Here is an 11,726-nt window from a genome sequence, read left to right on the forward strand (position 1 = left end):
TGTCAGAGGTCACACATGTAGATCTGTGCCTAACACCAGCCGGTCAAAGGTCACACATGTAGATCTGTGCCTAACACCACCCGGTCAAAGGTCACACATGTAGACCTGTGCCTAACACCAGCGTGTCAGAGGTCACACATGTAGACCTGTGCCTAACACCAGCGTGTCAGAGGTCACACATTTAGACCTGTGCCTAACACCAGCCGGTCAGAGGTCATCCAAATACATTGTACAGCGTCCGAATCATAAATCCAGTTTAGATTAAAACAGATCCAGTTTTAAATTTGAAGGTAGAATGAGAAAGATGTGAGAGTTTACCTAAAGAAAAGGTGATGGAAACATTTAAACAAAAATTAAATTAGTTTTAAAGAATGATAAGATGGTATTTGTTTGATTCAACATCAGAAAATTGGTAAGAACAGGGCTGAGGAAACAGCTGTTTACCTGGTTTTTGCTACCTTTCCTGGAAAGTGCAGCTGGTCCATAAGGACATCACTCCAAAAATAATCATCCGCCCCACAAAGTAGTTCCTCCTATAACACAATGTGAATTACTTAATTACTTAGCTTTCTGTGTATTTTTTCTGTGTTTTTAAATTATTTTGATCATTTTAAATGATTTTTTTTGTTTGTGATTTTGTTCTCAGGTTTTTACTTATTTGCAGTTATAGGGCGGTACAGGTCACAGACTGATTTAACATAAAGCCTGTCAGCAGTGATCAGGACTGCAGGGCAGCTCCAACAGAGTCTTACTGGGACGTAAAAAGTTCTGCTGGTTTTATCTCAGTGATATGACCACCACTAACCTTACAGCTCACGTGATCTTAGGAATAGTTACAGCAAAACCTGCTGTGTCCAACAGTGGAGATGTTCTGTTTATGAGACTAAATTAGAAGATAAATTATCAGTCAGCAGCTTGGAGCAGACTGACCGGACATAAACAGAATACAGAAAACTAAAAACAGAGAGGAGATATACAACAGGACGTTTTCTTCAACATGGTAGGCCCATTTTCTGTTGTCAGGACCTTTGTGGCGACCAAAGCCCAATCCTGATAAAGTAGAAAGTCATTTTGAGGCTAGAGGTAAGGCTCAGGGCTAAGGTGTTAATGAAGTTTAGGTTAGGGTTGGGGTTAAAGTCAGGGTTAGGCTTCTGAAATGAATGGAAGTCACTACAATGTCCTGATTAGGATAGAAATACAAATGTGTGTGTTTTATTATTTGTCTGCACAACATCAGCAGCAGTGATTTCAGCGGTAGGACGTCTTATTTCAGTGTGAAGCTGTTTTGCTCTGCAGCTTACTGCCAACACTCACTTAACAACTAAATGTTAATTAGATGTCTGCAGAGAATTAGCATTTTCTTTACCATATGGTGCTTTTGAGGGTAGTTAAACGCTCTGGAGGTCCCCATCCTGGCCTGGTTGGCCCTAAGCAGATTCTTGTCTCACTTATGCATTCGGCCAGCTACGTTTAATGGTTTTTACACAAACACAGTTAGAATTTGATGATTTTTACAGATTTAATTACAAAATGTTAAATTTAGACGTGATGATGTCACACATTCTAAATACTGTCCAAACCTTTTGCAAATAAACTCATTTTAAACCCATAAATTTGATACTTCTTATAGATTTATAAATTGAGATTCATAAATTATAAATCTTCTTATAAACACTTCTTATAGATTTATAAATTGAGAGACTCACCCAGTGAGCCTCTCAATGCTAGGACATGGTTTTCTCTTAAATCCCCCCAGTGTACAGAGTGCACACCTAACCTCTCATTGACTTCCATTGTATCCAAGCTTGGAGGAAGTGAAGGGTCTGTCATTTTTCCTACATAAAACATTGTAAATACACATGCATGACAACCAGATGCTTCTCACACTTTTACAGTTCAGGAATTTTGTCAGTACAACTAATAGTTTATGCATACTCACTGTTTTGGGGGGCTTTTTCCACTTTGTGTTACTGTCTACCTGTCTTATTAAAAGTGCTGTCAGGGCAAGTCAGCCACATAAGTGTAGTTACCATGGTGACCGTAATGAGCTACTAGCAGCAGCTTTGACATTTCTTTTAGTCTTGGTTCTTTAGGCACTTCTGATACAGTTTAAACATTAAAACATCAGCATTTTGGGAGCTTAAATTGTTTCAAAGGAAGTTCTAAATTATCATTGGTCTTTAGAGAAGAAAGATGAGGGATGTTGGGATTTTGGGCAGCAGCTGTATTGGCACCTTTCAAAATGTTTTAGTATATAATTAATAATGTGGTCCGAACATGACAACAAAATGTTCCCACTGTTATTTATCACTATAAAATCAGTCTAAAGAATCATTATTGCACCTCATAGTTTTTATTTAATGAAATTTCTTAGTAAAAACTTGTAAAATGCCTTTTTATGCTATTTGTTTCAGTCTAAACAAAGCAAATGTTTAATTTTAATCCAGCATAATGATTAATTAGTTGAATCTGGTTAATGTAGCAGTAGTAGGCCACAGCCGTGTTAGACAGCCTGCTAATCCTCAGCCTTCCCTGTAATCAGCTCCCCCTTAGCTGTGTCTGATATTGATCACGTTATTCCAACCCAACAGATCATTAACATGACTGGCAGTTCCAACAAAGAGAAGAAAGCCTGTGCTCTTTCAGAGCTCAGCCCCTCCATGTGCATTAGGAGCCATGGACACAGAATGAGAGAAATTACTCCTCTTTTATCAGCACTGCCCTTCTCTCCTTAAAATGAACATCTTTCATTCATTTTCATTTAACTGTCCTCTGAGCTCGTGTTGCTGGCAGGCACACACCTACCAAAAGGTTGTGACTGTGGGGGGGTTATGTATGATCTTGTTATGTTGCTAATGGAAAGGCTGGCACAGGAATGTGAGCTATTTTTGTTTATTTATATATTTATTTTAATTTTTTGGTGGGACGGACACAGGTGCCCTTGCAGAGCGATGTGACGTGAGCAGACTGTGAATTTGCCAGGTGGCAGTGAAAGAGAGAATAGGAGGGAGAGAAAGAAATGAAGACAGCAAAGCAAAGAGAAAATAGGAGCTGGTTAGATCCTGAGAGAGAGCTGAATCCACAGGGAAGCTGTGATTGTGTCGAGAGCTTCTTTGTGACTGAGACGTTAGAATTTTCTGGAAGCATTCGCTGAAAATTGGTCACAGTGTTCGGGTTTGATGTGTGGATGAAAGTAATCAGCTTCCAAAAGGAAAAGAGTTCATTTTGTGCAGGTTCCCTGGAAAGGACTAAATGAAGCTGGACCCCCCCCCCCCATCCATGTTCACTCACTAGTTCTTGAACACAAGCACAATGCAGTTTTTACACACACTTGGTCACTTAAGATACCTCTCAGTGTAAGATTTATAGGCGTAGTGATTGGCTTCATCACCCCCCTCCACCATTCTGCGGCACTGCCATTTGCAATGGTTGATGAGCCCCTCCGCCCTCTCAAACATGGCCGTCCATGGGATTGGGGTGGGGGAAATGAGGGTGGGTGGCATAAAGCACACTGCCTCAGATCACTCCTCCTTCTCGTTCTCTACGCAGCTCTTTGGCCACCGCTGAAGGTCATTCTTCTTCCTTCTTCAGGCAGCACTCTGTCCGCTCCCTCAGACGCTTCACCTTTGTCACTTTTCTCTAAAAACAGTCGCTGAATGGACTGCCATATTTTATAGTGCTGCGTCAAAAGAGGCGGAGTGGTGAAGAAAAATTCAATTTTTTTGGGACCGGCATCGTGGGGGTGGGGACATGACGTGCCACGAAGAGGAGGCCAGCTATTGGCCGAGCAAGGTGTCAGTCCTGCCTGCTGCTGCAGATGGACAGGCCACTCGATGAATATGGATGAGAGCAGTGAAAAGGGTGATGCGGCAGGGAAGACCCCCCCCCCCCAAACCGATGCAGGCTTGAACAATGCGTGCCGTCTTTCACTGAAAACACTCAGAGCCTGCATTAGCATTTTCTCAGACAATTGAGGCTGTGGCCAGCTGCAGGCATGGCTCAGATGCTGTGCTGAAACCTCTTTTTCTGCACCCACTCATGAATAAGATCTCAGTGAAAAAGCTCGACTGGCCGCATTCCTGAACACTACGGTTGCACCTATGCCTCGGCTAATGTTGAGATCCACTTCAGAGATTGTGCCCCGGCATTGATGGCGATCTGACAGAGGACTTGAGAAGCAGCAGATCTCAGAATGGGTAAGCATCAAACTCTTTTTGTCTGACTTGTTGAATTGATCCATCATGCAGGACTGCGAGTAGTTTCATACATCTGCAAGCTCATTTCTTCATTTTGGCTCATTTTTGTTCCATCGTCCTTGCTCCACGTCAGGAGCAGGTTAGTCCATTGAAATGCAGAATGGATACTTTGAGGGTCTGTGAGAAGGAGGGGAGAACGGTCACAAGGCATTTCCTCCTGACCCACCCCCCTTGAGTGACTTAACTAAACACATTTGGCACAGAGACCACGTCTTTCCTCCAAGCCATCCTTCCAGGGTTTGAACTAACACCCTACTGGCTCAGCTTCCCAATGTGCCCCATCGCTCCTGTTCCCTGGCGACAGATTGCCATGTTTACTCTACCACATGATGCCATTAAAACCTGTTACTGTGATCTCAGACACTAGGACGGAATTAATTATTGACTAATGACAGCAAATGTGGCTGTGAGGGTGATGGAGGGAATCTCAGCAGCTTCCTCCCCTGCTGGGTTTGCTGTGACTGAAGATGAGCAGAAAGTTACGCAGTGGTTTTGAGCTTGTCTGTCAACAACAGGTCTTTGGATGTTGGGATCTTCTAATGAGTATCATTCAAATGAATTTTTCTGTGTTGGTACTATGTCAGATATCTTACACTGAGTGAGGGCTCAAGAGATTTATGACGACCGAAAATGATGGTGGTTTTTTTCCCATCAAGGTCATTTTGTGTTTTACGTTATGAGAAAAGCAGAGAGCTGACTGCAACAACGCACAAAATTCAAATACCCACTGAAATTGATGAATGATGACAAAAGCAAGAAAAGAACAACAACAAAAAAAGAAAACATTTAAAATATGTCTTTTTGTCATTTTTCTGAAAATGTGGATCTGGCACATTTATAAGCTTTTAATGATAAATGTTTGTTCATGTGCGTTTTTAGATGATCTCAACAAGAGGCTAATTATTCCAGATGAAATGTGAAACTGCATCAACAATCATGGCATTGAATTAATGAATATTTGTCAGAACCATTGGTTCTGGGTGATGTGCATGAAACAAGCTGAGGCTCTGATGAAATGTGAAATTTTTCATGTGTCACAGTGTCATGTTCATTCACATCCCATTCTAATGAGTGCATTACTGAGGCAACAGGTTGGTCTCCATCTCCATTCCCCGTCTCAGCACGCCTGCTTTCGATGTCCTCTTTAAGGCAGAAAACATGCTGACAGACCCTGAAGCTGTGTGTGTGTGTTGGGAGGGGGGGTCTTCGACTGTCTCATGCCCCCCCGACATAAGGTAAAAGACATTGTGTCAAAAAGGTGGACAGTGCTTTGTTACATCCCTGCCTGCTCCGCTGACGTCACCCCTTTGGCAGCTGGGAAGGATGGAATATGACGTCATTGCATCCAAATCAGCTTGCAGAGGAGGTGATTTGTATCAGTGCTTCCATGTGCTCCAGAGCCAAGTGTTTACCAAGATGGGATCTTTGGGATTTGTCAGGCATTCCCAGCCAGCACACACCTGTAACTGTAGATTTTAGCCACTGTTGGCAGGTTATTTAATGACGTTTTGGTCTAATCTCTGTGTGTGGTTGATTGTTGATTACACACTCTGTGTGATCAGGTTGTTCTTTTCTTTTTTTTTGAAAGATTCTTTGGTGCTGATTGATTCCTAATTGGGATTGTAAGAGAAAGAAATCTCCCAGCTGTAAAATCTCCATGCTGACTTGCTGTCAGTCACTGGCTGCTAAAAGCCACTTTAAACCACACAAGCCCATTTCAAAATGGAGGAGATTTAGACCATTTTGGCACTCTACCCTCTGAACAAATCCACAGGATTGGTTTCCATATGTTCTCTGCTCGTCTCTTAATTACAGCAGATAATTCTGGGTTGTTCTTCATGAGCTACTTGGATGATGAGTTCATGTGTTTCCTTTTAGAACTCCAAGTGTAACTTTATATTTCAGGATGCATTTTTTACATTCTAATGAAGTCTCCTTATTTCTTTTAGTTCATTCCATTTATGTGTAAAGAAGGATTACTGACACTGAGCTTGGCTGGGTATTTATTCCAGAAATCCTTGAAAATAGTTAAAATTAGATCTCGCCAAACTGGAAAGGAGGTCATCGTTTACTTCACACAAATCTGGGACAGGACTCAGAACATACCACGAGTCTCTGAGAAAACCTGAAAGCTCCAAGGTATCTGTGTCTTCATGCAGAAACCTTCCCTCCTCCATAACAAAAACCTGTCACCTTTGTCACAGTATACTGGGAGTCAGAGCTGTAGTGTTTTATGTTTGTGTGTGTGTGTGTGCACTTTGAGGTTATTGGGTGGGTTGGTCACCTGTAGGTGTGTATGATAATATATGGATCTGCTGTTCATGATGTGGCCCTCTCCCCCCTCTGTGTGTCTCTCCCCCAGAGGAGGGTGAGTACTTCCTGAAGGTGCTGATCCCCAGCTATGCAGCCGGCTCTATAATTGGCAAGGGTGGCCAGACCATTGTCCAACTGCAGAAAGAGACGGGTGCCACCATTAAGCTGTCCAAATCCAAAGACTTCTACCCTGGTAAGAATCAGCACTCAGTCACTCACACCGACTGTCACAAAAAAACCTAAAGTTGGTATCTCACTGAGCTGTAACTGTTGGTAAACTAGTTGGTTAAAATAATCCCTCAAAATTTAGGAAAAATTGTGGGAAAATATGTTGGTTTTCAGCTGCAGTATCACTGAACCGAGTGTTTGCAATTAAGTGACCAACAAGCTGTGCTGCACGTTTTGAGTGGTCAGTTCTCGTGAAATGTTTCTGCTTATTTCTGCCTGTACAACTTTTACAATGTAGACTGTGCACATTATTTTGTTGTCCACCTCCGCTCACATCATACCCACCTCCACTGACTTTGTAGCTCACCTTGGCAACTGCCCCCACATTTATGATTTCATCTACTACAGTACACTTTTGAAGTGAAGATAAACAGATTAATTACTATTTATCATTAGTGTGGTTTTTAGGACCTGGACATTTGCCTTGGATATATTCTGTCAGAGGAGCTCCCGACAGGAGTCAAAATGTGGCTCTAATGCTCTGGGACAAGTTGAAGACACCTGCGGAAAATTCAGCTGGATTCAAGGCGAGCTGAAGGCACCCTCACTTTGTGACTATTTTGAGAGAAAGGTTGTCACACAGATATTTTGAACAAGTTCAAAATTCAAATGAGAGGACTCTTGCAATTAATTTAAGAACCCCACAAAAGTTGCAAGACCTTCTGGAGACATTCGAGAGACCCCTTCATGAATGCCGTTTGCCCAGCGAGGTACCAATACAAAAGTCAGATCTTTGTCTTCTATTCATTAGGCTTCCAGAAATAATTCATACAGTAATCAATATTGTGAAATGAATTATCCTTATATTCTTGAGAGGCTTAACATGGAGGTTGATATTACAGCTTTGTCACATTTTTAATAAAACAATTCTTATTGGTGCTTTTTGTTTTGAATAAACTACAAAGCTACTTTCAGACATATTCTACTTTCTATTAGGGGTTTGATGACTGAACATGCCACTTTCATGCCTGCATGCCTCCCACAATGCTGTTCTGCAACATTCTATGGCAGAAATCTGACTAGGTTAGACCTGGTGATAAACATGACACAGGTCTGAACCGCTACGGTCACATTACCACTCAGTTTAATTCAGCATCTGTGGCTTCATGGGGTTCTGTATTACACAAGAACCTGATAACTTGTCTTAATATCCTTTTACTTGCAATAAGCAGTTGTTTTCTTTCATTTTTGATCTGAAAGAAGGAGATTAAACTGATTCAAGTTTTGGAGCTGCATGCGAAACTTCTAGGCCCTGTTCACACTTGTTGCTAAATTATATTCACATTGCATTCAGATAGGACTAAATACAGGTGTAAACAGCCTCAATGCACATTGAAACTGTCTTCACAGAAACCTCTGGAGGTGGTTTGGACCCCCTCTACCCACATACGTTTATTAGTCTGAACAGAATTCATCCTGATCCTTGATGTAGGACCTCCTACTGAGCTGACATGACTCCACACAAGCAGCAGAGTTATGAGTTATTACCTAAACATCTTGGAGTAAAAAAGAAAGTCCCCTCAGCTTAAAGCTAATTAGACATTACACACACATGTGTGTATGTGTGGTGGTGGTGAGTTGTCTGTATCTTCACCCTTTCAACATATTTCATAAACCAGTGGATGGATTTTAATGAAACTTCTCAGAAACTAATCATTAAATGTACATTTACAAACTGTTTAACATTTAGAGTTAAATGTATTTAAGATAGCCACCACAGCAAAGCAATCTTAGTAAACACAAAGATGTCTTTATTACAGACAGTTTTACAGTTCGTTTTCTTGTTTTTTCGGCTGCTTCCTTCTTCAGTTGTTGCCACAGCGAGCAAAGTTGCACAAAAGATTTGGCAATTGTTTTACGCTGGATGCTCTTCCTGCAGCAATCTGGGCTCTGATCTGCAGCCTCAGGATTATACGACCGACACTGACCACAGAGCTACCGCAGCCCTTATTGGGCTAAAATTTGTTGTGGTTGTAGCTGAGCATTGTCCTCAACACATACTTTGAGAGGTAAACATTGTGCAACATCTTTGCTTAAAAGTTTGGCATTAACTGTTGGAGTTAACACTGTTTGTTAGCAAAATATCTTCATCACTGTACAAATTTTGACAAAACCTTTAGAAAATAATTATTGTCTTTCTTTTGGACTCAATCCAATTCAAGATAGTGACCACACCTAATTGACATTAGCCAACCCAAAAATGGATTTAACATCAAATTTACAGATATTGGGCCCAAATTAGGAGTGGTAGTAGCTGAGAGTCATTCACAACATACAGTCCAAGCCCTTACAAATGATGTGAAATCAGGATATTGCATTAGATCACACATAATGTTATTTTCACTGTACTACCCAAACACCTACAACATGGTTTCTTCTCATCATAAAATAATCTTAGTTTAAAACTCTGGCATGAGAGGCAGCAGACGATATGCATTCCTGCAAGGAGTACTAGGCCTTTTATTTCCACTAAGAGTTTTAATGAACTGTTTATTGGATCCTTCCCAATAAAAAGCATATACACAGTATATCTGTTCTTTGCATGCATACATTTGTGTAGTAACAAGGACGTTGTTCGCTTATAAAAACTGTGACAAACTAAACAAATGGTGTCATGAAAAAAGTGTAGAGGTTTATTACTAAGGTGGTGAACTTTCACACTAGAATGTCATTTTTGAGAAAGAGTTTTTTTATAAGCCTGAAAAATTATTTAAAAAATCAGATCATCATTTGGCTACCATTAGCATTAGCCTATCCTGGATTAAGTGTTTTGGCTCTTTCTTGTGCCTCTTTCCCCACTTCTAATGACTAATGTAACAGCTGATAAGGTCCTAGCTATTAATAGCTATTAGACAGAACATCACTTCAAAATTGACTGGGCTATCAATTTAATTTTTATTCTGATTATGTTTAGAGTTGATTAGACCCACTGTGGTCAGTGAATAGTAAAATATATTTATCAATCATAGAACAACACTCTGAGCAGTATTAAGTTGCATTATATTCACTTAATTAATTAAACACAGAGCTGATGTTCTGTTCACAGTGAAGCTGTAAAACAGCTGACGGCTGACAGCTCACCACCCTACTCCAGTGAAGGTCTACAGGTTCAAACTTCACTGGACTGGGAACTTACTAATCATTGTACATGTGCCTTTATTTCTCCTAATGTGTCTGTTTGGTAATCAAGCCTATTAAGAGATAGTACTACAAAAATAAGACTCAAATGGCTCGTTGGAACTGTCGTAATGTCAGAGTAATAATGACGTTTGATGTCTGAATGTATTTTTTTATATAAATAACAGACTTGCTGTCACACCGATCTGACAGCTCTCTGTGTGACATGGCTGTGTATGTTTCTGCATACAAAGTGGATAACTGACATCCAATCACAATAACATTTTGGAGTACAAATTTATCTCACTGGCGTGAACACTCAATCAGAGCTGACCACTTGCAGTTGAGTCACCCAAAAGGGATATAAGGTGCTAAGTGTGAACAGGGCCCTACAGACTGAATATTAATATTCTCAGCTCCTCTCATCAATTTATCATGTTTATTAGTTAAAATGTATCTTTATGAAAAACAGTTTTTTGTGAGGAAAGTGTAATTGTAGAAAGACTTGAAGAGTTTGGTATTGTGATGCAAATTCTTGTGCAGCAGTGATCCTGAAGTGATCAGAAGTTAAATGAGAGATGATGTATTTCTGAAGCTGTTATTGCAATGCAATGAACCACTCACAACTACATCAACTGTTTAATTAGCATAAATAGAAATGAATGTCACATTTTAATTTAGATTATTTACAGTGGGTTGCAAAGGTATTCACCATCCTTTCTGAGCATTCTATTCATGCTGTTGCCCTACAACCTGAATTTAAAAAGGTATTTTGGGAGGATTGTAACTTTTAATTTACACAACATAACTACCACTTACCACCATTTTCTTACCCTCCTTCCGGGTCACAGGGGAGCTAATGCCTTTCTCCAGCTGTCAATATGCGTGAGGTGGGGTACACCTTGGACATGTTGCAAGTCCATCAGAGCGACTTTAAAAATAAAAAAAATGTTAAAACAAAAAAGAACAAGAACAAAAAACTGAGCATGCATATCTATTTAACTCCCCAAACTCAGTCCTCCTCCATGAGCAGTTCCAGCACTAAGTTTCTTCAGGTTCGTCTTCATGATCTTGGTCCATCTAACCTGGACCTTTCATCCATTCTTCATGACCAAATTGCTGCAGCTCCTTCAGACTCAATGGGTGCTGCTTGTGTCCAACACTCTTTAACCCTCATGAAGCCCTCCAAAGAAAGGTAGAGAAGCCCTTGTAACTTTGGGTCAGTCTGATCCGAAGGCCACGGGAGGGTAAAATCAAACCAGGGATTTTCAGCTGGATTGAGGTCTGGGCTTTGACTGGACCATTCCAGTACATTTAACAGGTTCTCCTAGAGCTGGGCGATATGGAAAAAATCCTATATCACGATATGGATAATTTTATATCACGATATCGATATATATCACGATATATTCCAATTACGTACGTTGTCAGTTATTCTCTGAAAAATATGAAAAAATAATCTAATTTCTTACTTTTTCAAGCTTTATTTGGAAGTGACATTTAACTGAACTTTCACAGATGAGATCTGCTGCATTTTAGTGCAGCAATATATATGTACCTGTTAGACGTAACAGTATCAAATGACAACAGACTCCATTATCTTCGGCCGGCTATAGTTTTCCTTTTTGCAACTTTCCCGGCTCTTTTGAACTTGTTTGACCTTGCACCTTTTGGATTGTTAAATATTCTTTTTCATGGTTCTTCTTTAAGTGATAGAAGAGGTTTGTTGTGTTGGCGTCAGATGAGAAAACAGTCTAATAGCAGAGTTAGCATTAGCATTAGCAGAGTTAGCATATTAGCTTTTTCTGCTCC

The 11,726-nt window shown here is 40.4% G+C and overlaps 2 protein-coding genes across 6 annotated transcripts in view; one reads left to right on the top strand and one right to left on the bottom strand.

Annotated features, from left to right (window-relative positions):
- Positions 1–11,726, bottom strand: part of LOC108248434 (synaptotagmin-like protein 2) — a 281,347-nt gene that overhangs the window by 116,787 nt on the left and 152,834 nt on the right. The window lies entirely within an intron of this gene.
- Positions 1–11,726, top strand: part of nova1 (NOVA alternative splicing regulator 1) — a 57,462-nt gene that overhangs the window by 1,927 nt on the left and 43,809 nt on the right. The window contains exons 1-2 of one of the 2 annotated variants that reach the window (XM_017428347.2): positions 3,545–4,196; positions 6,619–6,762. In XM_017428347.2, coding sequence (XP_017283836.1) covers positions 4,193–4,196; positions 6,619–6,762 — 148 coding nt within the window. In that variant the 5' untranslated portion in view covers positions 3,545–4,192. Of the gene's footprint in view, positions 1–3,544; positions 4,197–6,618; positions 6,763–11,726 lie in introns of those variants that run through there. The other variant, XM_017428346.2, reaches the window with a different exon arrangement.

The sequence above is a fragment of the Kryptolebias marmoratus genome, linkage group LG2 (assembly GCF_001649575.2).
Source record: "Kryptolebias marmoratus isolate JLee-2015 linkage group LG2, ASM164957v2, whole genome shotgun sequence".
Taxonomy (NCBI): Eukaryota; Metazoa; Chordata; class Actinopteri; order Cyprinodontiformes; family Rivulidae; genus Kryptolebias; species Kryptolebias marmoratus.